Source organism: Lobosporangium transversale, assembly GCF_002105155.1.
Source record: "Lobosporangium transversale strain NRRL 3116 chromosome Unknown BCR41scaffold_10, whole genome shotgun sequence".
In the NCBI taxonomy this organism is placed as follows: domain Eukaryota; kingdom Fungi; phylum Mortierellomycota; class Mortierellomycetes; order Mortierellales; family Mortierellaceae; genus Lobosporangium; species Lobosporangium transversale.
Genome location: NW_019028988.1, coordinates 437,077 through 460,888, shown reverse-complemented (window position 1 = coordinate 460,888; position 23,812 = coordinate 437,077). Strand labels below are relative to the sequence as shown.

General features: G+C 41.7%; 8 protein-coding genes across 8 annotated transcripts; 6 read left to right on the top strand and 2 right to left on the bottom strand.

The window, feature by feature from the left end:
* The first annotated feature begins 629 nt into the window (after positions 1-629).
* Positions 630-7,789, top strand: BCR41DRAFT_385085 (hypothetical protein). The gene is made up of 6 exons (XM_022027636.1): positions 630-2,826; positions 2,957-3,114; positions 3,229-3,339; positions 3,453-4,232; positions 4,346-4,607; positions 4,741-7,789. The coding sequence occupies exons 1-6, from the start codon at positions 923-925 to the stop codon at positions 7,748-7,750; spliced, it is 6,225 nt and encodes a 2,074-aa protein (XP_021883356.1). The 5' UTR covers positions 630-922; the 3' UTR covers positions 7,751-7,789.
* Positions 7,790-7,816: 27 nt separating this feature from the next.
* BCR41DRAFT_15223 (hypothetical protein) lies at positions 7,817-9,932 on the bottom strand. The gene is made up of 7 exons (XM_022019607.1): positions 9,878-9,932; positions 9,672-9,710; positions 9,349-9,495; positions 9,097-9,218; positions 8,796-8,909; positions 8,512-8,704; positions 7,817-8,414 (listed from the first exon to the last, which is right to left on the bottom strand). The coding sequence occupies exons 1-7, from the start codon at positions 9,899-9,901 to the stop codon at positions 7,884-7,886; spliced, it is 1,170 nt and encodes a 389-aa protein (XP_021883355.1). The 5' UTR covers positions 9,902-9,932; the 3' UTR covers positions 7,817-7,883.
* Positions 9,933-10,385: 453 nt separating this feature from the next.
* Positions 10,386-13,834, top strand: BCR41DRAFT_320188 (10 TM acyl transferase domain found in Cas1p-domain-containing protein). The gene is made up of 3 exons (XM_022021388.1): positions 10,386-10,864; positions 10,985-11,878; positions 11,979-13,834. The coding sequence occupies exons 1-3, from the start codon at positions 10,738-10,740 to the stop codon at positions 13,739-13,741; spliced, it is 2,784 nt and encodes a 927-aa protein (XP_021883354.1). The 5' UTR covers positions 10,386-10,737; the 3' UTR covers positions 13,742-13,834.
* A 974-nt stretch (positions 13,835-14,808) lies between these two features.
* On the top strand, positions 14,809-15,772 carry BCR41DRAFT_369129 (hypothetical protein; the record flags this gene model as incomplete). The annotated part of the gene is made up of 2 exons (XM_022026436.1): positions 14,809-14,899; positions 14,991-15,772. 2 exons carry the CDS (start codon positions 14,809-14,811, stop codon positions 15,770-15,772), a joined length of 873 nt encoding a protein of 290 aa, XP_021883353.1.
* A 605-nt stretch (positions 15,773-16,377) lies between these two features.
* BCR41DRAFT_320187 (EAP30/Vps36 family-domain-containing protein) lies at positions 16,378-17,826 on the top strand. The gene is made up of 5 exons (XM_022021387.1): positions 16,378-16,488; positions 16,589-16,778; positions 16,901-17,343; positions 17,481-17,558; positions 17,660-17,826. The coding sequence occupies exons 1-5, from the start codon at positions 16,426-16,428 to the stop codon at positions 17,792-17,794; spliced, it is 909 nt and encodes a 302-aa protein (XP_021883352.1). The 5' UTR covers positions 16,378-16,425; the 3' UTR covers positions 17,795-17,826.
* Positions 17,827-17,890: 64 nt separating this feature from the next.
* On the bottom strand, positions 17,891-19,674 carry BCR41DRAFT_349700 (ATP-NAD kinase-like domain-containing protein). The gene is made up of 5 exons (XM_022023516.1): positions 19,433-19,674; positions 19,216-19,317; positions 19,011-19,108; positions 18,720-18,872; positions 17,891-18,554 (listed from the first exon to the last, which is right to left on the bottom strand). Exons 1-5 carry the CDS (start codon positions 19,519-19,521, stop codon positions 17,914-17,916), a joined length of 1,083 nt encoding a protein of 360 aa, XP_021883351.1. The 5' UTR covers positions 19,522-19,674; the 3' UTR covers positions 17,891-17,913.
* Positions 19,675-20,178: 504 nt separating this feature from the next.
* BCR41DRAFT_334113 (hypothetical protein) lies at positions 20,179-21,916 on the top strand. Its single transcript, XM_022021919.1, has 6 exons — positions 20,179-20,428; positions 20,761-20,999; positions 21,115-21,278; positions 21,374-21,452; positions 21,546-21,608; positions 21,695-21,916. The coding sequence occupies exons 1-6, from the start codon at positions 20,305-20,307 to the stop codon at positions 21,758-21,760; spliced, it is 735 nt and encodes a 244-aa protein (XP_021883350.1). The 5' UTR covers positions 20,179-20,304; the 3' UTR covers positions 21,761-21,916.
* A 441-nt stretch (positions 21,917-22,357) lies between these two features.
* BCR41DRAFT_385080 (hypothetical protein) lies at positions 22,358-23,248 on the top strand. Its single transcript, XM_022027635.1, has 2 exons — positions 22,358-22,522; positions 22,684-23,248. Exons 1-2 carry the CDS (start codon positions 22,390-22,392, stop codon positions 23,127-23,129), a joined length of 579 nt encoding a protein of 192 aa, XP_021883349.1. The 5' UTR covers positions 22,358-22,389; the 3' UTR covers positions 23,130-23,248.
* The last annotated feature ends 564 nt before the right edge of the window (positions 23,249-23,812 follow it).

Genomic DNA, 23,812 nt, shown 5'->3' with positions numbered 1-23,812 from the left:
TCACCTACGCGTCGTGCCTGAGGCTTGCTTCGGCCTAGTACAAGTCTTGTTGGCAGAGGTGCTGCATCTATTTGAACATCTTCCACCTGATCTATAAATCTCATAACAGGGGAGATAAAAGTGCTCCCCTTTTCTTTTGCAACTCTTGGTTTATTCCTATCACGACATGGCATAGCTGATTAAGCTCCTTGTCATGCAATGATGCCTATTTAATGAGCTAAATTATTGATTTGGATGAAGCCACTTACGCAGGCTTATTAGCAAGTTGATTGACCGCCGAGCTAGACATGACACACCGCACTGTGTTTCGTTTGGACGACAATTCCTGAAGAGTTTTATTCCTGGCTTCTTTTTTTTTTTTTTTTTTTTTTTTTTTTTGAAAAAATCTGCCAATGGATCCTTCACTTATAATGTAACTCTATCCCGTGTCGGGAAATGCTTTTCAAGCTTGCATTATCTTAGTACTCGAAGTAGGGTGAAAGATATATAATACAGCTGTAAACATTTGTCCAAGATTCGTGAACCTATTCTTTCAACCCTTTGTAGCCTTCCGTGGCTTGGCGTTTAAGTACTGACTGGATTAGAGTCTAGTGGTTGTCGATATTGCAAGAAAGACTATCTGCCATCTTGGAAATTTTACATTAAACGCGTGCTTAGGCTTGCACTCGACAGCGAGCAACAAGCAACTCATCTATGCCAACAGCGATGCTAATAATGGCCATGAATATTTAGATATTCCGCACCAACCATAGTTTCTGCGTCCACAGAGCTAGAAGCACGTCCAAAGGAATGCTCATTGTCATACTGATACATGCCTTAAGGGTCTTGTCGTAGACACAGTTTAAAAGAGAAAGAATGCAATACCTCTCCAAGATCAAGAAGACAGAACACACCGTCTACAACAACAGAAACAAGATCTGCCATGATTCACCGCTCCGTTACTGTGCAAAAGCTCGTAACTCTAAACGCGCAATTAAGCAACGCTAATAACATTAGTAATAATAATAAAAGCAACAGCGGCAGCAATAGTGGCAGCAGTGGCCACAAATTGGCCCTTGCACAATTGTGGTCGCAATGCGCATCCCCTGTGTCTCATACATCTTCGCTTGCTGCGACATACATTGTTGACTTGACGCTGAAACGCTCACTTGATTGGAACGATGCTTTTGAAGGATTCGAGAATGCATTGGCCACAGCTCAAGGACAGGCCCTTTCTAATATTGTACACGCGATAAGCAGACTTTGTATTGCTGCTGCCGAAGCTTTCTCAGTGGATATTGCCAATACCATTTCATTATCGTCGCCACCGTTGTCATCAACATCTCTGAATATCAGCAAGAATGTTTTTGCCATCAAGAATAATCGGCACCCATTTATTGCATTAATCACCACAAAGACCAATGTTGAGGCTATTCTGTTTGCTGAGATGGACAAGATCATGGATTACAAGTCAGATTCGACTTCATATCGCATCGCCGCTCTTGAGATCTTATCACCGTTTCTAGACTTCGTTTTGCTGGATCGAGAGTGTAGGGCATCCATGGTCGCCAGCACTGCGATTTTATGGATTTCTAAAACATTGAACGCATGTCTACTCGATCATGAGTTGGAACTGTTCATTGTCAAACTTTTCGATTACCTCTGCTCTATCCCAAGTCGTTTTCCTCTGGACCGATTTCAGCTGAGCACAGGATTACAGACCATCATTAGCATTTTGGTTGATTTTTACAGCCTTCCTTCAGCACAATTATCACTCTCTGATGAATATAAATCAGTCTTAGGAAGTCAGCTCTTATTGACCATTCTATCATGGACAGCTGATTTGAGACGATTTGGGTTGCCTACGCTTCAATTGTTACAGACAGCTCAGAAGCTTTTTAAAAACAGGAAAGGATATCATGCCCCAACTCTTCCCTTTGATGTAATTTGGCCTTTACTCTCGTTTTTGTTGATGAACTCACCTACAGTAGATGAACAAACAATTGTCGTGGACTGGATGCATGTTGTTATAACAACAACGGAGAATCATCAGACAAAGGCTGTAATCGCCAGCATGGCATTCTTATCCATTTTCCAAGTCATGAGCGAGTCACAGATTGAGGGTGTCATCAAGAAATGCTCCGATATCCTGCAAAGACTGGAGACCATTCCCAGAACAACAGTATCTGATGAGGAAGTTCAGGGTCACTACCCTCCCTCATCTTCCTCATCTACTTCTACGCCATTATCGCAGATAACCTCTGGTGTTGCAGCCATGATACAAGCTGAAGTCGCCCATCTTTGTCGGATATGGGAACTAGGGAAGGAGCAACAGGATGAACCATTCCAACTCACGCTGAAAGATGACAGTACACTATCTAGCCTAGTCTTTACCAGCTTCATGTTTCATCCGAACGAAAATGTACGAACCCTTGCTGCAGCACAACAGGCTCAAATGGGAGAAGGGCGGTTGGTGACACTGGTTTTATTCATTTATGTACTGCGAGTAGATCCTTCACCTTTGGTCAAGCTGTATTTATTACAAGAAGCAATTCCTTCTCTCGTTACTTCTAAAGACGAGGTAGTGACTGCGAAGGTTCTTCGAACCATTTTGACGCTTATCAATGGTGTCCCTAATGCGCCAACGGGGTCAAAGTTTGTGCACTCACATATGGGAGCAGTCGGTATCAGGATCTTGTTTCTGATCTGGAAAAGGCAACCACGTATTTGGAAGACATTGCGTCATGTTATCCACGGCTGGGTCGAGAGTCGGTCACGGCTTCTCAAGACTCCGTTCAAGGGTGAGCCTGAATATGACATGGAGGTTGCTGTCCTCACTACGATCAGGTAAGGAGAAAAGGAGGAATGAAAGGAATGATAGGGAAAGGAAGAAGAAAAGAACAAATGAATATACATATGTTTTCAGGACATATATCAACTCAACCGCCTCTTCGTTTGCTATCATGCTTGATTCTAGAGACATTTGCGCTTATGATGCGGCAGGCTATGCTGAGGTACTGATCCCATTCTTGGCAACTCTACTTGGCTCTGTAGAGCTATATGCATCCTCAATTTGCACTATCATTGAAACCATGAATCTGACAGTAGAGGCCAACGTAGTTGAACCCCGAGCAGGTATTTTTTTTTTTCTAATTAGCTATGCGACTCTATCTTTGTGCCATGCTTTTATTTTAATGTCTTTTCTTTCTTTCTTTCTTTTTTTTTTTTAAAAAAAAAAAAAAAAAAAAGCATGGAACGTCTTACTGTGTCATGTGGCGGAACATGCTATGAAAACCCAGCATGTAGCAATACTCCAGGAGATGTGTGTGTTTTATGGTATTGTGGGCTCTAGAAATGAAGGTATTTTTATTTATTTATTTATTTATTTATTTTTAAACAGACCAATAGATCTGTCTTTGATTAAATACTCATTTTTGCATTCACTTTTATCTTTTACTTCCTCCAACCCTCAGATACTCAAGTCTGTCTTGATCTTCGCGAAGCCGTTCTTGTCAACTATATCCAGCCGCTTTTGAGTTCTGAAAGCCCCAAGGTCTTAGCATCAGCACTGAGAGCGCTTTCTTGCTTCACAGCATCTGAGATCATGCCTATTCTTCTTCCTGAAGGGCCACCGATCCTTTACATTCGTGAACGAATCCTTGAGGTCGCTCAGAACTCAATGGTTGTGGACGAGTATTCGTTGGTCCTTGACAAGTTGGTCCGCCATGAGCTCTCACACATGAGACGAAGTCTCTTCAAGGATGCAGCGTTCAAAAAGTCAACACCTGATAATGTTTCTGCAGGCGCTCAGGAGCTGGAGAGGCTGCAGGGGGTTATGGAGATTGTATCAAGCAGTATTTTGCAGAAATGGCAATCCGGGAATGTCAATCCTGGCCTTCGAATCGGATATGCGCTTTCAGGCCTGCTATGCTCATCTGCGGTAACTACCGCGGATAGCGCTTCCACAGCCGGGGACAATGGAGTGGGTGGTGTTGAATCTATGGAGACGATTCGAACCCGACAAAGCTACAGAAATGTAATGACAGCATTGACAGACGTGACTCTCACAGACCACTTGATAGAACGTATTTCAGCGCTAGAAGGGTGGACTGCCTTGTTCGATAACATGTGGATTCCAAGCGATGATACACAGACATTGATAATCGCAGAGACGCTTATTTTGGACTTGTACAAGAAAATCATGGACGGCTATGTACCTGCGCATTGTGCTAATGCTGTATTTGCCATCACAGGTAAAAAAATAGTCTTTCGTATGAAAAAGAATGAAAGCATCGGTTATGTAGTAATATCACTAATGTACATTGCTCCTCTTGAAATACTTTTGGCTCTCTCACACCCCCTATAGGCATCATTTTATCCCTCCATCGCCACTCTCATCCTGCTTCGTCAGTCCAAAGCTCCACGCTGGCCAAGTATCTGCTACAGAATTTTGTCCGCTCAGAGACGCTAACAGATGTTAGTGCAAGCGACGAAGTCCAGTTCGCAGTCCTGGTCTCATTGAGCTTTATCACACCTTTAGCAGCAGTTGATGAGAAACTGGTTTCTTCTGTCCTTGATGTATTTTATGATCGCCTTCAAATGAATACTACCCATACAAACACTTCAAGGTATAAATATAACAGGAAGCTTTTTTTTTTTTTTTTTTTTTTTTTCTTTTGGGAACACTGACATGATTGACTTCAAGTGTTAGTACTAAAAGTTATTTTACTTATTTCCATAAAATATAAAAATGACTTTTAGTGAATTGTCGAGCTGGGCTACATTTGCAATCGGGTGGGCGTTCTGCAATGTACTAGCAGGATTAGTGAACTCACCAACAAAGACTGCAGAGTTGAATAAGATCTGTCTCGAGCAGCTTCAGCTACTCTTACACGTATATGAGGCCAGCACAGGCTCTTTTGAATTAATATTAGGTATTCTCATCGCGTTTCCACGCCTGTCAGTAGCCATCGCAGCATCATCTTCACCAACACGCAAAAGTGGAGACACAACAGCAAGTTGCTCAAATGAAGAAACGGAAATTGTGCAGAAAATAAAGATCATGGCCCGGTGCGACCTAGAGGTATTTTTGGAGAACCAACAACAAGGGTTTTCTGCACAGCTATTAGCCAGGCTGCTAGGCGCGCCTTGGGTAATTGCATTCTCTGATAGGGCAGAGGCATCACAAGATGACATCAAATCAGATACAGGGTTGTTAGATCGTACGCTCTTGGCAGCTACTTCGCGAAGAGACCTTCAGCCGCAGCTTGTCCATTTCACAGTGCCATTCTGCCATATGATCCACACAAATCTCGATGTCCGCAACCCGGCTTCGCATGAGATATCGCTCTTCACAGGGAGAGTTCATTCGCTCGTTAATCTTATCCGGATTACCCCTACTTCTGCAGCCAGACACACTGCCGTTGTGGCTCTTGCATCACTATTCGGTGTAGATTGGTGTAGAGGGCCAACTGTCATGTCCATGGGCAGTAATGGTCTGTTTTCCTATTTTACATCTTCTAATAATCCTGTGGCAATGACATCTGTTTCCAATTCGGCACTTACAACACTGATGGAGTTGAGCGGACTTTCTATTTCTATCACTACTGATGTCTCTAAAGAGACTACAGGAGTGGGGACATTATCTAATGCTTATGCGATGGCTATTCCAGCATCCAAGGCTCCATCTGCAAAGTCTGCACTTATGGTTCAGGATTTGAAGGCTGGCCGACTGGCAGCTATGGTTCTTGGTCATATCGCCTGTCATTTTCATCGACTTGGACAAGCAGATGTAGGCAAGGTTATTGGTACTAGTAGTGAACCCAAAGATTATTCACGATTGCCGACCTCAACTTCATGGCTCCGTGCGCTCTGGGATGGAATGTGGGAGCCTTTACAGATGGGAACTGTACAGAGGTCTAGGAAATCTTACCGAACAGCGTTGGAGGTAATGCTTTATACAGTCTACAATCTTCCAGCTCCTTTACCTGCCGTGAACTGGTTCCCGCTCTTAACACAGCTGGTGGCATTGGAGCCCCGACTAATCATTCCAGCGATCCATATGGCTTCCAGGCACGCTAATACTTCGACATCGCTGATGGAATTCCTAATCATGCAATTGTCAGGATTCAAAATTGGAGATGTTGTTAGCTCTTCCAAAGAGACTAAGGAACCTAAGGAAGGACGGGAGGAGGAAGAGGGACACGGCGTTGAGGAGCTCTATGTTGGCGAGGAAGGACTTGGAAGAATATTGGCTTTGGGTGGTTTGCCCTTGGTTGTGTTCGGAGGTGGTGATCAGGTTCTTGTGGAATTGGATAAAGTCCGTGGATTAGGCGGGATTGCTAAGAAGGTGTCGTTGCCAAGCTCACGCGTCATTGACGTGATGGAGAAACTGAGCAACGAGCTTTTTTTCGCTGTAGGAAATTGTAGTGATGTTAATGTTACAGAAAGGGCGTCGGAAAGACAGGATCCACAGAAAGAGGTACTGCAATTATTATTTTTGGACACATTGAGTAACCATATTCGACCTTATCGCCAGGGCCAAGGCTGTTCAGCTGCGGCCGGCAAAAGTTCTGGTGGCGATGGCATAAGTGCTGTTGGCACAGCTGTTGCTGCAGCCTCAGCAACGCAGAACAAGGCGATCAACAACCAAAATACACTCACTGAGGACGCGAAAGAGCTCTTGAGTGAGCTACGAGCTGTGATATTGCGTGTATTTTATCGAGTTTCTTTCAACAACTTTCTGACAGCACAGCGTGTATTGAGGCGGTTAGCAGACCTATCCTTGACCTCGTTGTCACATCTGGATGCCGCTCAGTTAGATACTTCCTTAGATGCAACGACTGGAGACAGAGGCTCACGCGTTCTTAAGGAGGCCATTGGCATTTCATCCCTTTACCGTGCAGGCTATTTAACATCACAGCAGGAAGCAAGGTTAATCCGGACTGCTCAATCTGCATTACTGATCGTGAGCGATACTTCCCTTGGGATTCAAAACAGGAAGTTTGCAGAATCCGCCATCTCTGTACTTCTCTACGCCATGAACTCTGGTGTCGCAGAGCGACGACCACCATCATCTTTGAGTATGCGGCGAAAGAAGAGGAACGCTCAACGTTTTACTTGGTTACAAAGAATCTTGGATCTTCTAGTTTTGTTTTCAAACCAATACGAAGCGTTTTCAAAGGGCGTGACACTCTTGCTGGGTGGTGCGGTACTTTTGTGGTGGGATGAGAAGGATATTGTTTCAGGTTTCAGTCTGGTAGATCTAAGATCTGAAGGATTAGGTGGATCCTCTTTACAGACTCTCGACAACATTGATGATACAGAGGTCGGTTTACTCGCTAATGTCGATGAGCATGACTTGGAACACGGAGACGATGCTTCCGAGAATAATGCTACTGCTGGAATGGATCACAATAGCCTTGAAGATGATGAATTTGAGTTGTGGCATCAACAGTTCGTACAGGGTATCTCAGTAGATGCTTTGACTAGCGAAGGAGCTCAAGAGCAATATCACCATCATCAAAAAATGAATGAGGACGGTCATCAACGAAACATTATGGGTCGGGTATCTTTGATTCTACCAGATATCATCATGAACATTCGGGGCAGAACTGCATCACCAACTTCCAGCGATGGCCAAACTGCTAGCAGGTTGCTTCGAATGGCGCTGGACACACAGATTAATCCAACAGAGCGGCAGTTCCTGATAGGATTATTGAGACGCATAGAGGATTTAGTCCCCATTGGACAGACCTGGATTTTGAAGTGAATATGTTGTTAGATTGAAACAATAGAGCAATATGCAAACATTTATTTATGATACCAATTTCATTTGTCTATCTGGATTCACATTCATAATGGCTAGTCCGCAACAGTATTAAATTTACTGCTAGGATTTGTTTTTATTGTCTCTTCGAGCGACTCGATCTTGATGAGGATAAGGCTGAGGTTGAGGTTGCCTTCTGAGTTGAGATCTTTTTCATACTTCCAATACCATTGTTCCTGAGGATAAAGTAATCCAGAAAGTCCACCTTGTCCTGAACGGTTAATCCCAATTTTCTGAATCGGGTTAAACGTCCCATTAAGTTCATGATTACACTACCAAGAGCGTCTTCCTCCACTGGTTCGACTACGCCAATGGCTGCGCCAGAGGGAGTGCTAGAGAGACCATCCATTGCCGAGAAGTTTGGGTTAGAGGGTGATTCCTCTGAAGCAAGGCTCTTAACAGTGAGTGAATTGTAGAACTGAGCACATGTGCGGAACAGGTGTCCAAAACGATAAGAATTGTTGAGCCCGACAGTGAAAGTTGGCGCGAATTTATAATAATCATATTTGAGCGCCATAACAGTGATGTCGATTGATGTTTCGGGCACAGAACAGCTCTTGAAGATCGGTACAAATTTCAAAATGGCTCTGTTGTTGGTTGTGGTACCCTAATGAATATTATCGAACTCTTATTTTTTTAACTATTGCATTCTCCCTTTCCTCGCACATAAACAACAGTTTTTTTTTCGTTATACATAATAGTACCTCAGGAAAGACAACAACGGGGCCGGCACCTTTGCTGTGCATTGCTTTAACAAAGTCCAGAAGAGGCCATGTCTCAACGCCTTCAGGTGGTGACAGCTCTGGATAGCTTCCTGACAAGCGCAGTGCCTCCCAGAATGTCACCTCACGAACAGTCAACGTCTGTAGATAGATCTGGGTGAATACAGGATTATATCTGTTCACTATCTGGGTTAAATATTCTGAATAATTTAAAAAAAAAAAAAAAAAAAAAAAAAGATAACAGTATGTTCATGTTGTTGCCTCACCTGAACGCCAAATAAAGGACGTCGATATAAGATGACCAATTGCAGACAATAAGGTTTCCTGATGAAGTTGACTTCTTGGCGGATATTTGGTTTTTGCTCGTACTCGAACTACGTCTATGTATCCGGGAAAAAAAAAAAAAAAAAAAAAAAAAAAAAAAGTTTTTTATTCATTAGATTGAAGTTCTTCCCCCTATTTTTTTCCTTGTCTGTAATTCCATGAGAACGTTTTTTTTAAAAAAAAAAAAAAAAAAAAAAAAAAAAGAAAGGTAAGCATTGAAAGAGCTGATTCATCTTGACATACCCCCGTCGGATGGTAACAACTTCATGTTTGATCCAAAAAAAGCCTAAAAGGCCAAGGATAAATCGCGCAAAGATGGCCATTATCAAGCGGCTATATAACCTATACAAGAAACCCAGAGGAGACTAGCCAAAGTGATGATTGTCGGCCAATAAAGTTCAATGAGATTGCTTTAGCGTCATGCCAGCCTCCAAGATTGAGTCAAAAAAGCGAAAATAGAACATTTTTTGTGGAATGCCCCTTATCCTCCCTTACCAGCGCCAGCCCAGCCATTTGAAAGAGTACAAATGCAAGGACCACAACACTGACCAACGCCAATTTGACAACTCCTGTGATAGGCTTGACAATCATTAGGATGACAGTCAGGGTCTTCTCAATAGGCGAGTGATCTGCATTTGCAGGCTAGAATGGCCAACAGTGTAGCAAATTAGGAAGCTTTTAGTCTCAATTGCAAACACGGAGAGGAAAAGGAGGAAGGAGGACAAAGAAGAGAAGGACATCAAGAGTGCATAGAATGTGTCTGTGTGTGCTTTTTTCTAAAAAAAAAAAAAAAAAAAAAATTATTGTTATTATTTTACCACCGGTGGCAAAAACGGCTGTATGCCTGTGCCTTGATCCTAGAACAAGAAGACCATATAGGGCATGGACGTGTCGGCGGAGGAGATAAACAAAACAACAAGAGATGAGCTTTCATGACTATTCCACGCTGAAAAAAATCTCCTAGTCTTCTTTTGATGTATGGTAGAAGCAAGTTTTTCTTTTTAATATGATCTATTTTACTTGCCCTCCAGCGCGAGAATTTCTCCATGATGTGATTAGAATGTGATGCAACTGTAAATGCAACGCAAATGATATTATGTATAAAAGCTCTTTTTTTTTTTTTTTTTTAATAGATGTCACGACAGGAAGATTGGCAAGTCGTAAGTTTTAAGACAACCTTAATTTTCTAGCGTTGTCATTACGCGACTATTTTTTCAATGCTTCCATCGTTTCCATGGAGATGATTGTAATCAAATAATTAAAGTTTGCAAGTTCATCCAGGGGAAAGCTAAAGACACAGGGACCCAATAGACACAAAACTTTAACCAAAAGAGTTTATTTATCTCATTTGTTCATGTACTCATCATCATCGGACAACAATATCAACGGTAAATTGGAAATCTATTAGTCTTACTTGAGCACAAAGACGTCCTTTTGTTACAATCCATGCTTCTTTTTGTTTGCATCACTTCTCTTGTCTTTTAGTAAACTGTATACGAACATCTTTACGTCTTTACTTGTTCCCCCCCCCCTTTTTTTCTTTTCTTTTTGGTCGCTTCTCTCTCTCTCTCTCTCTCTCTCTTTTCTCTTTTTCTCCCTTTCTATAACTCGACTATATACTCCTCATTGCCAGGCTTGTTCCTATACACTGCTCTGCTTTTGTCGCATCTATTTGAAACCTGCATATCATTATTTTATATTACTTTTTTATTTTTGGTCTCTCATTTCAACCCATTTTTTTTCATTTGATTCAGGCATCTCATTCATCCCTCATTCACCATCCCTCACCCTCACCTGTATTTCCTATAAACTATTCGTATAAATATCAAACCAGACCTTTTCGAGCGCAGAAATAGAAACCAAAGCATTACTCTTGGTTTTCTAATGCAGATTCCGGCCTCTTTATCTCGCTCCACATCTTCATCGAACATGTACCAGCGCAGCCTCCAGGCGTTGTTTGTCGGTGCTGCCATCGCTGTGGTGGTACTCGCGACTCTAAAACAAATCTTCGGTAATTAATCGCGTCTAGACCTGAAACACATCGTCTTTTTATCCCTCGCGGAGCCAAACGTCTCGATAAAAACACATGCACGAAAAGGATCTAATATTTTTTTTATCATGCCTTGTTCAGATCCTGCGGATAGGACACGATGTGAGAGTCTTTTGAATCATGGATCATGGTTGGACATAGAGGGCACCCAGTGGCAACCAAAGGGATGTATGCTCAGGACATATAATCCACAATATACAACATCATGTATTGGTGGGTCAAGAGTTGTCATGATCGGAGACTCAGTTTCACGCCAGCTATACTATTCGCTTGTCAAAAAAGTCATTCCAGATGCCAGCACAGATGGTGACCGCCATTCTGACATATTTAATCGGGACCCAGAGTCAGGAACAACGTTTGAATTTTACTGGGACCCCGTTTTGAACTCCACTAAAACCATGGCCCTATTAACTGCCTCTGAGGATCGAGTAATGAGAAGCGAAGAAAAAACGCCATCCATATTTCTAGTCGGCACGGGACTCTGGTTCTTACGGTATGCAGAATGGTCAGGAGGTATTGATCAGTGGCAACACATCATGGAACGGCTAATTCTTCAGATGGGCAGTCCTCGACTGGAACCATTAGCACAGCATCTATTCATTTCACCTATTCCCTCTGTCAACACTGAAAAGCTCTCAGAAGAGAGGCTCAGAACCCTACTGCCTGATGAAATCAACAAAATGAATACTTTCCTCAAAGACGCTACACGCGGGAGCTCAATCACCGTTCCTTTCGCATGGACAAAAATGACCAAAACTGCCGCAAGCGAAACTAAAGACGGATTACACTATGCAGACCGGATAATGGCTGTAGAGGCCGACATCCTACTTAATTATATTTGTAACAATAAGCTGCCAAAAACTCCACCGATGAGCACAACGTGCTGCTTCGACTATCCCAGCAACTATTGGTTCCAGACTCTAATGTTGGGTATCTTTTTGGTGTGGCTGCCGCTTGGACTTGTTGTGCAGACATGTAAGGGTCGAGCTCTCTATTGCTTTAATGCATTTCCTGCTAACTTAGGAGGTCGCTAACATGTACTGTGAGATGTATCTTCTTGGGCATGCTAATATAGACTATCGACATCATGCCGCATCATCCTTCTTCCCAAGTCTTACAGTTTTGCGCTCTTTTGCCGTGGTCGCTGGTGCAGTTGTCTATATGTACTATGCAGATCGCACTAGTTTATTTGCAAAGGGAAATAAGTTCTTTTCCTGGTCAACTTTTATATCTCTCATCTTCCTTTGTATTGTGGCTGGCTCCATGACATTGAAGAGGGCAGAAAAGGACCAGGTATTTTTGAACAGAGATCAAACAGACGAGTGGAAAGGCTGGATGCAAATTGTCATTCTTATTTATCACTATGTTGCAGCCTCAAGTGTCTCATCCATCTACAACCCCATTCGAATGCTTGTGGCCAGTTATCTGTTCATGACTGGATTTGGTCACTTTGTCTTTTACTACAAGAAGGCTGACTTCGGGTTCAACCGCGTAGCCTCGATCCTCGTCCGATTGAACCTGCTTACTGTCTTATTGACATATACTATGAATACAACCTATCTCGCCTACTACTTTGCTCCGCTGGTTTCGTTCTTCTACCTGACCATTTACGTCATGATGTATATTGGTCATACCCACAACCATAACCCAGTTTTCATCATTAGCAAGGTCTTGATAACTGCTATAATCACCACCACCATCATCCGGGTCCCTTTCTTCCTGGATACAGCATTTACCGTCTTGCGGTTCTTCTTCGGTATTTCCTGGTCAGCAACCGAGTGGCGATTCCGGCTACATCTGGACGTCTGGATTGTCTTTATTGGTGCGCTCTTTGCATATGGATTTATCAAAGCACAAGAAATTTCTATTACCACACATCCTCATTGGGACACCATTCGACGAGCATCCATTATAGCCTCTGTCATCGGACTGGTTGGATACTTCATCTTTGAGATATCCATGCAAAAGTTTGAATATAATCTTTGGCATCCTTATATTTCTTGGATTCCAATCATATCGTTCGTCATCCTTCGCAATAGCACCGCAGTACTAAGGAATACAACCTCAACTTTTTACTCGTTTGTTGGCAAATGCTCTTTGGAGACATTCATCTGTCAATTTCATATGTGGCTTGCAGGCGATACCAAAGGTATTCTGGTCATCTCGCCTTGGGCGGAGGGCCCAGGAGCATGGTCATTCAATTTGGCGCTTTCATCGTTCCTTTTTTTAATGGTTGCACATGTGCTAAGTGGGGCAACAGGCGAACTCTCAGACTGGCTGGTTACAGGACGAGAGCCAAAGCCCAAAGTCAACACGGCGATACCAACAGTCATCACAACAGCAGAACGTATGCCCATTAGTGCAAAGGAGAGGGAAGGGGGGTCGGTGTTACCCATCACTGTCAAGCGACAATCGGTCATGGTTTCGCCTATTGCGGCTTCAGCAGGCGTTGCAGGACCTGCTACTCTCAAGAATCTAATGGAGGCCAGTCTAGCAAGGGAAGTGGCTAATGGTAAGCCTAGTGAGTCTGGAGCAACAGGCCAACAGGACGAGGCCCTGACACACCTTAATCATCCAAAAACTACGGATTCAGCAGGAAGAGAAAAAAGTGGAACAGCAACGAATGGAGGAGAGAAGAAAGAAGGTGTTGTTCTGCAAATCGATACTAGAAACACAAACTCGCTACGCTCTGGAGGTGCCGTGTCTTCTGCGCTGTCACCAACTTCGATTACATTCAAGAGTCTGTGGGCAAAGCCCGTGTGGAAAGTGGGCATCTTTTTAGGAATCATCTGGGTACTTAATTACGGATCAACATGGCGCTCCAATACACCCAGTTAGTGCTAAATTGCGACAAAGTAAATGAAAAGATCATAGATATTTTCATTGCGTGCCAGTGTTGTCCTGCTGATGCGATAAAAGGCAATATATTATACCGAATATTAAATTATACAATTCACACAGTCTCAAAAGTTTTTTTTTGTTTTTCTTCAGTATCGATTCCATCAGCATACATAGGCTTTCTCATCTCTTAATTTCTCATCACTTTTGGTGCATGTGGCCTTGCTTATAAGCCTACTCCATCCACCTATTTTAAGTCCAAAATCCTTAGATATTCATACCAACACGAGCTCCTTCAGTTAACGAAAACAAACATGAACTCCGAGAACAGTCCTGAGAATAGCATCTCCACGCCCGTGGAAGAACACACTTTAGTGCCTCAGCAGACTGTGATACACAGTAGCACTGTTAGTCTGAGTGATGCTAATAAACTAGACAATAAACAGCCGGCTCAAGTCGTTTCCAAGGATGACAAGACTGACTCGCAAACTGAGTCTTCTTCTGGCACTGACGCTAGCAATGCGCCTCTTAAGCAAGATAGTATCACCAATATCAAGGTGATTAGTGAGGAGTTTGCAGAGTTGAGAGTGAGTCTCCAGAAAGCTGTTTCAAGCCTGGAGCGACTTGGTAGCTCCCTGAAGACGGCAAGCCTAATTTCCCATGAGGATACAGCTTTAGATACAGTAAAGCGGCCCATCAGAGAGGTACATGGTTCTACTTTACCACCCAAAGAAAAGGGAGCCAAAGCTAATTCACACCATTGGAGAGCTTTCCGAGGAAGGAATCGATTTGCTGGACCATTCATACCTCGAAAGCCCAACTGGATATTGAAGGTATACTGTAGTAATACTCACACACAAATAAGCTCCTTTAATACGATTTTAATTTGCTAATAGAATCCTCTTGTATTGCTTTACATCTCGGTTAAAGATCCTTGACCCACACGGGTTGGAGGAGGTACACTCAATTGAGTTAAAGAATGGCACTAGGAAATGTCTGGAGACCGATGGGTAATTATTGCTAAATACCATGCAAACGTGCCCGGACCCTATAGATGAGGCAGTTAAATGTTGGCTACTGACTCGAACCCATTCTCAAAACATAGTATCACTCAACTAGGATATATCGAGAAGAACACCCTAGCACAGCTTATTTCAGGTAAACAATATGGATGAATGCACGAAGTTGGTTAAACGAAAAATGAAATCCTATTCATGTTGACTTCTTTGTTTTTGATGGGTTGCTATAGGTGATGATGGCATCTTGCAGATTAGGGGGAATAGGCTCGAAAACTACGTCATATATCCAATTATTGATGTTCTCGAAGATGCGACTTCCGAGTTCCAAGTATTGATTTTGATGAATCGTCTAGATGCTCAGAGTAGCAAAGCGTTCGTCTCTTCACTTAAGAAGCATCTCAATGTTGCGGAGGTTCCTAATACTTTTTATACGGCCCAACAGGATAAGATGGTGGGTCTTGGGCCTCTTCTCAGTAGCTCCACCACGCCCTCTATCTACGCGATAACCCCGGAAATGATGACTCAGTTGAAGAACGAAGGTGTCATCGTACCCAAAGCAGTTCATGTGATGATTGTTTATGAGGCCGAGTATGTTTTGCGGACACCCGCTCAGATCGAATCAATCCGTATCGCGCTGGACGAATTCGAAGTCTGTCAGGTGATACTAGCGGTTCATGATGCCACTGAGGATGTGTTGCATGCCGCAGAGGCTTTTGGGTTCTCAGACAAGACCATTGTGTTTAGCATGGATCACACCAATATCTATACTGCAGAACACTATCGCTTCACGGAGGAAACAATGCTAGAGTCTCTTTTGGATCGCGCTGTCCAATTTAGCAAGGAGAATGCTGTTGTTGTCCTTTGCCATGATGCAAGAGAAGCTCAGCGAATAAGGGGCCAGCTTGCTGAACGCGCTGAGATGGCAAGTCGTGGAGAAGAAATTTATTTTAGCTGCAACCGTTCTATATTCTCTAACTCGATAGCCAATGTTTACTATTCTGTTGATAAATAGCTCACTTTCAACAAGTTGTCAGAAGCTGACGCATTAATAAACGGGATACTCGTCACTCACCAGGTTGTTACGAGCGCCTTCCATGCCCACCGCCATAAGGATGTCAACATGATCCTCAACAATTCGAACCTGATCACTACTGCGGATCGATATCTTGAAATGTAAGCCTATGAGTTCGAGAATTATATGCTTGCCATCGAGGGCTTCATGCTGTGTGCTTGAAATTGATGGCACTGTTGTGGTGGCTGTAAATAGGCTTAGCTCGTATATGTCCCTTGGTCAACCATGCAAAGTCATCACCAAAATCGGAAGTCCCGAAGGATTAAAAATGCTTGAGAAACTCGGCGTCACCTTCAAGGACATATCGTATGCGGATCAATTGTAAAAAGTTCCAGCAACGTTAGACATCGTTCTATTCTTTCATGGCGCTCACAGTACTCGCTCAAGCCCTACCGTTTATGCAGAATCCAGGAGCGTGTCAAATCGCTCTTGTCTACCATATTAGCTTTGCATGTACTACTCAAATCATGGAGTGATGCACGTCTCACCTTCTCCCTGAATAAAGTTTACATTGCGGTCACAACTTATCTCTTGAGCCTCTTTTATGACTATTTGAAACATCTTGAATTGGATAAAACATCAGAAGCACCAACATGAACAGAAGACGAATGCAAATCGGTGGAAGGGCGTATAATGAACGCCTGAAAGCCACGAATGTGCGGCAACTCATTTACTCCAGTAGCTCAAGCGAACTCTTCTCTTTGGTCAATGCATGTGGAAGTCTGATTTTTTTTTTTTTATTATATGTCTTGACAGGAATCATACCAAAGAGTGGGACAGAGCTTGTATGACAGTCAGTTACAACAACTCCAAAGCCAGCTCGATACCTTCCGTGCCAATTTGGAGGTTTTTGCACGAGAACATCGCAAGGATATTCAGAAGGATCCAGTGTTTCGAATGCACTTTCAAAAAATGTGTGCCAACATTGGTGTCGATCCTTTGGCCTGTAAGAAAGGAGCTCTGCCGCTGATGAAATTGATGGCATAGTTTGCATGTAATGTATACAACATGTCACGATTGCCATGACGACTGATTTTTTTTCTTATGGATATATTTGTGTAAAAATAGCGAGCAAAGGATACTGGGGAGAGCTACTGGGTGTGGGTGATTTTTACTATGAGCTTGGGATCCAGATTATTGATGTCTGCCTATCGACACGAGCGTTGAATGGCGGCTTAATGGAGCTTTCAGAAATCAAGCGACGAGTTGAGCGGATGCGTGGAATACAAAATAGTAATTCCAAGACTACGACAACAGGAGGTAGTAGAAACAATGCCCCACAGGATAGCAATAGCAGTAGCAGTAGTAGTAAATGGGCAGCCATCACTTTAAGCAATAACAACAAAGATACCAGTATGGAAATCACAGAGGATGATGTCCTACGAGCGATCAAGACACTCGCTCCATTGGGAAGCGGGTTTCAGGTCTTACAACTTGGAGACAAGAAAATGGTCAGCTCCGTGCCAAGAGAGTTGAATCGAGACCAATCTTTGATCTTGGCACTTGTGCAGGTACAAATAAAAAAAAATACCTTGCGTGTCTTCTGGGCTTTTGAATGTAAATGAAAACAATCCTATAATACGACTAAATTTTTTTTTTTTTCTCTTTTTTTTTTTTTTTTTTTCCTTTATAAACTGCTGGAAAATAGAATACGAGTGGTCATATCAATGCCAACATGGTCAGTGAGCGACTTGGGTGGGAGAGTGGACGTATTGAAACTGCTTTGGTAAGTTAGTACAGAATAACTTGGAATTATTCGTGTCGTCTCTGTGGATGTGCTCTGAATCTTTTCTGTTGCCATCATTTGTTATCATCCTGAATCGATAGGATACACTACTGGAGGATGGTTTGATGTGGATTGACCAACAAGCAGAGCCATACGAATATTGGGTACCAGGGTTTTTTGAGCCTGAGGACGATGAGATTTATGCGACAACAACAGTAGCGGCGTCTTCCTCATGAGCTCAACTTTTTTTCTTTTTTTTTTGTTATTGGAATTAAAAAAAAGTTAAACAAAAAATGTCAGAACAAATTTACAATATGCAGGAACGGAATGTCCTTTTTTTATTATTGTTTCCGTGTTACTCAGACATATAATGGCTCATGCTTTGCTTATTAAGGAAGCCCTGATTCCACTTCAATAGATCGTTAATATCCTTGATCCAATCTTCTCCTGCATGAACTCTATTAACACAAGGCATCGGGAACGCTGACATGCAAACCTGAAGGAATTCGTTCTTATCTAGAAAGAACGTCTCCTTTCCATCAAGTGATACCTCTGCAGGGCCTCTGGATTTTTCTCCGATTTTAAGCTGGATTGTTGCATTTGGTGGCAATAGAACAGGCCGAAAAGAGAGGGATCTTGGACAAATGGGCGTCATAAGTAAAGTTTGGATGGATGGATGGACAATGGAGCCTCCAGCAGAAAGGGAATAAGCTGTAGAACCTGTAGGGGATGCTACAATCAACCCATCAGCAACAGCTTCTGTAATAAGATGGCCATCAACATAGCATCCAATCCAAGTAAGATGTGGATATCGTCCACGATGAAGATTGACCTCGTTCATCACTGTCAAGTCGTTGATCTGGCCTGAGCCGTCCTTTGCCTGCAATCGCCGTCCATCCGCTCCATGAAGCGTACACTTGAGACGCATGCGAAGCAACAAGGATGCTTGTCGAGTATCGATCAATTTTGAGAGTGCATTTTGATAATTGTTGATATCTAGAATGTGTATTTACATGACAAGGACGGGTAAAGGAAGGGAAGCATCCGTGAATAGTATGAGGGAATTTTTTGTTTTTGCTTGTTTCTTAGAACGCCCTATAGCCATTCCCCAGTACAGATTTCCATGATTAACATTAGAAAGCGTCTTTACAAGTTCCTTACGATATGGTAAAAGGAAGCCAAGCGTGCCCATGGAAAACGAGATGACAGGAGGAACTGCAGAATTGAACAAGGATGAAGTATGGAGGATGGTGCCGTCGCCTCCCAAAGTTACCACCAGATCGATGACGCGCGTGTACTCATCACGTTTGTGATCTAAGATCAGTATAAAAACAATAATAATTAATACGCGATTATTACAAAGCGGCTCTACGAAGGAAACATGATTGCACAGGCGCTTGCCTCCTCGTCTACAATCCTTTTTGCTACTATTAATAACAAGTTCTTATTTACCTGGGATGGTATACAAAAAAGGCAATCGTTCGGCAAACTCCTGTGCAACATCTGGCTCTACCACAACATTCATATGTGGATAAGTGGTGTGAATCCACCTTTTTTTTATAAATCGCAGAGCATAGTAATTTTATCAGCTATTTGTTTAGTAATATTTCAAAAAAAAAGAGTTATCTTAACGCTGAGAGCGATATGAAAGCCTTACGTTGCAACATCAACTAATGCATTGTCTGTTAGTTCATCATAGGGTTTCTTGATGATAAGCACTGTTCTTGGTGCATCCTCCCATTCTAATTTATAATTACCACTGGAGGGATTTTTTTTGAGTTCTAGCAAAACTTGACTTTTTTATCAAGACCATAGAGAATGTGCCAATTGATCATATATTTATGCTATCGGTAACGTTTTTTTATGTATCTCACCCATATGTAGTTCCAAAAGACTGCCGGATCTCCCTACTCGGCTCCTTATCGGTTGTAGGTGCAAGATCTTTGGGGAACACGCCTTCCATGGAGAACAGAAAAATGGATACAACGAATCAGGATTAGATACCATAAAAGGGGCTTTAACAGATGTAGAAAATTGGGTTACCTGGTGTGTCGAGGAGCATCTTGATCCGAGTCGGTAGATCGCTTGTAAACCTGAATGGTTTACTCTTTTTTCCTCCTCCACCTCCTCCTTGTAGTCCGTTACTGACTTTTTGTGTTCGATCCAAGATTTCGTTAGTGCTCACATGATCTCCATGCTCCTTGCGACATATGCCTAAGCTTGAAAATGCTCTATACTGTGCGAGCGACATGGATAAGCCATTATTCCTTTGTCTCATTATGCTTCCGAGAACATGCTCATTCCGACATGGGGACTGGGACTGGGACTGGGAATGTCGAGACCATAGGGTGTTGGTAGAGAAAGAGGTATAGCATTTTATCCCTGAAAGAACTGGTTTCGCACGAGAAGCCCATGATAGCTTATGAACACCGGTAAGGATACGGAAAGGCTCCCGCATGGCATGTATAAAGTAAAGAACTATAAACTAAAAAGATGAAATATCTATGATTCAGATCCAAGTGACTTGCCATTTATATTCTACGTGGCTTAGTCAGCAATTGGAAGGAGCCAAAGTATTTAAACTTTATGCATTGCATTTCATTAAATTTCATTGCATTCACTTTTACTCATCTCTTTCTTTATTAATCATCCTTTCATCGCCGGCTTTGCTTATAAGAAGCCTATTGCAGATAAACCGCAAGCTCTAATAACGTCGACAGAATCTACAATTGGAGACATTAGCATCATGACGGCTGCATACTCGATTCTTCCTTCAGAGATCGACTTTCAGGAGTATTCGTTCGAATTCGAAGACTTTGTCAAAACAGAAGTTGGATTGGATATCACTAATTTGGCAAAGAAGAATGGAGGTAATACATCATATTCATATAAGTTTTTTTGTTTTTTTTTTGTTTCGAATAAAAAAGGCGGATGACCATATTTCCCTCGCTACAATCGCAGAAGAAAAAAAAAAATCTATAATATACTTTTTTCTGCTATATTCTGTTTGAATTTGTCTCTGCAACAAGCTTTGATAGTTGCTAGTACAGCATCTCTATATGATTCTATATTAATGACATGAATGTCTCGATGAAGTTAAAAATAATAATAAAGTCCACAAGCATTGATCACTCACTAACATCAATGCTATTTGAAATTACTCACGATATAATATGGATTTTTTTTCAAAAAAAAAATATAGAAACGGGGGATAATATTTGTAGATTCTTTTTGAAAGGACATTGTTCAAAAGGAAACAACTGTCAATTCCGTCATGTCAGGACAGACCCTTCTAAAGCAGTCGTTTGTAAACATTGGCTTCGAGCATTGTGTAAAAAGGGAGACAATTGTGAGTTCTTGCACGAATATAACCTGCGCAAAATGCCTGAATGTTGGTTTTATAGCAAGTATGGAGAATGTAACAATGGCGCGGAATGTATTGTAAGTGTGAAAAAAAAAAAAAAAAAAAAAAAGAATTAATATAATATCATAAAGTAAAGGCGACTGTTAATTGTCATATTTTCTGAATATTATTTGCTCGATTCGAACTTGATAGTATCTTCACATTGATCCTGAGAGCAAGATCAAGGATTGTCCATGGTATGCACGAGGATTTTGTAAGCACGGACCTAACTGTAGGCACAAGCATACGCGGAAAGTTATTTGTCAAAACTACGTCACAGGATGGTGTCCACAAGGACCTAATTGCCCCAATGGACAGTAAGTCAAATGCTTTTTTTTTTTTTTTTTTTTTTTTTTTTTTGATTGTAGAAATTCATTGTACTTACTCGTTGCCTACTTTTTTTTTAAAAAAGTCCGAAGTACGAACTTCCGCCACCAAATTGGGATGATGGCCAAGGCTCAAGACCAATGCAGGACCGAACACATGGAGAGGTGAGATACAGAGCTAAAAAGCTCGAAAAAAAAAAATGCAGGTTATATTTATTATTTTTTTCTAAACATCTCTACACTTCTCTTTTTTATTAGTCATCACGACCGGATGGAGAGACCCCTACATATCGAAATGTCGAGGACGTTACTTGCTTCAAGGTTTGTTTTTGTTGTTGTTGTTGATACCTTTGCATTTTAGGAGATTATTCTGACCCCTTCCTCTCTTTTATGTATTCTTCCTTCAGTGTCAACAAAAAGGACATTACGCAAACAAATGCCCACAAGGAAGACAACAGTACGACATGATGTAGCTGAACAGACAGCTTATTCTAATGAAGTTTTTGTAGATTATTCGTAATCATTATAATAGAGTAGTTCAATATTGTGTATTTCATTATAGTCTTTAAAGAAAGTGACAACCAGTTGTTCCTTCAAATATACAAACGAACAAATAAAGCAATCTGGACGCGAGATGTCCTGTGCCCTGTGCATTTAAAGTTTAAAATGTGATCCCCTATTTTTCTGCATGTTTGTTTAAAAAAAGGAGCGCGTGGGCATATGACTTTTCAACGATACGCGGCAACACCCCTTCGCTTTTGTCTGGATTCCCTACTCCCTTTGTCATCTGCCCATGCTTCTTTTTTCGAGCGTGGCACGATCAGTGATCCCTTCAACAAATTGTGGTGCTCACGCCACTTTCAAACCAGATAGGAGTATTGACCATGCGGATCATAAAAAAGCAACCATCATATGTCCCTCTTTTTTTTATCTTACCTCATCTCCCCAAGTGCATCTCTCATCGTTTTCACTTCTGCTTTGCCCATCATTCCCTTGCCAATAATAAAGCATAGGATCTCGATTTAGCTTGAAAACAATCACAACTCAGCATTAAACAATCAGAAGATACGAAAAAAAAAAAAAAAAAAAAAAAAGTTCAATCATGGCATCAAACAAGGACAGGGACCTTTGCTGTTGCTGCATTCGACTGCGACCGGCCGTCGCTGTGATTTCTTTGCTGTATATAGCTGTCATTGCTGCCACAACTTATCAGAAATATGTTGCGAATGATAATGGTAAAAAAACAAAGAGAGGCATTCTGAATCCAATCTTCTGCCCTTTTTTTTTTTTTTTTTTTTTTTTTTTTTTTTTAAAAAAAAAAAAAAAAAAAAAAAAAGCTGAGGATTTCCTAGGACTAACCTGCTTTTAAAATAATAAAAAATACTAATCTTTTTAGGTGATAAAATTGCCAGAATTATTATCTTTGCCTCAGCTGGTATTCAGCTATTGATCGCGCTTCTTGGGCTCCTTTCTGCGGCTACCAAATCTGTTATCATCACTAGAGTATTCTCTATCCTATGGTGGTGCCTTACTCTGGTTGTCCTGGGACTGTCGATTGGGAACCTTATTTTGGTAACCAGAAATGACAGAGAGTCGATTGAGAACGCTTGTCGCGACAACCTTAGATCATCCGACAATGGATTGGGGAAGGTCACAGATCCAGATGATGAGCTGGTCAACAAGTGCTATCGAATGGTTGTAATCATCTCTGCAGTGGTATTGGCTATTCAGTTCGTGTTGATGTGTCTTATTGGTTGGATATTCCAGCGGTACCTGAGAGAGGTCAAGCAGGATGCTGCCGTGGCAGCAGCGCTCAAGTCAGTTGACGACGGTGATGCCTAAGGGAAAAAAAGACGATAATGATAATAATTAAGTAACATTTAGCTTATTGAATATTGTAGATAGGCAAGTAAGGCTCCGAACTATCGCACTACCCTCTCTATTTAATTGTATATATTGATGACCAAAATACATTTAAACATTTAATTGATGTCGTTAAGTATTGAGCTCGTTTTATCCATCGCTGCTAGCATGTCAATGGAGTAACACCGTGGTTATATTATATAATACAGATGTATATATTCGTTGCTGTACGTATAGTATATATATACGGAGGACGCAATAGAGCAGAGGGTGAAGCTTGTCGCTCTTTTTGGTTATACCTTTCAAATATAAACGGCTTAACAAAATTCTTATAATTGAAAAGGACTAACCAAAAAGAGCAAGTTTGTCCCTCTGGTATAGAGCCATTTGTCCCAACAAGAGTTCTTGGCTGAGTCAGGAGGACATATCGCCAATTTTATTTGGTCACGATACCTTATATTTTTAATCTAAAAACGATGATTGAATTGTTCTGGTGGCATCTCACTACGTGACGGACTTGCAACAATACTCGTAACAAGCGAGCTAATTGGCTGCCAATACACTCGAAAGTATTCAAAAAATATAAGGTATCGCGACCAAATGAAACGGGCTATAATATATACTACAGTATTAAGCTTTTTTTTTTTTTTTTTTTTTTGACA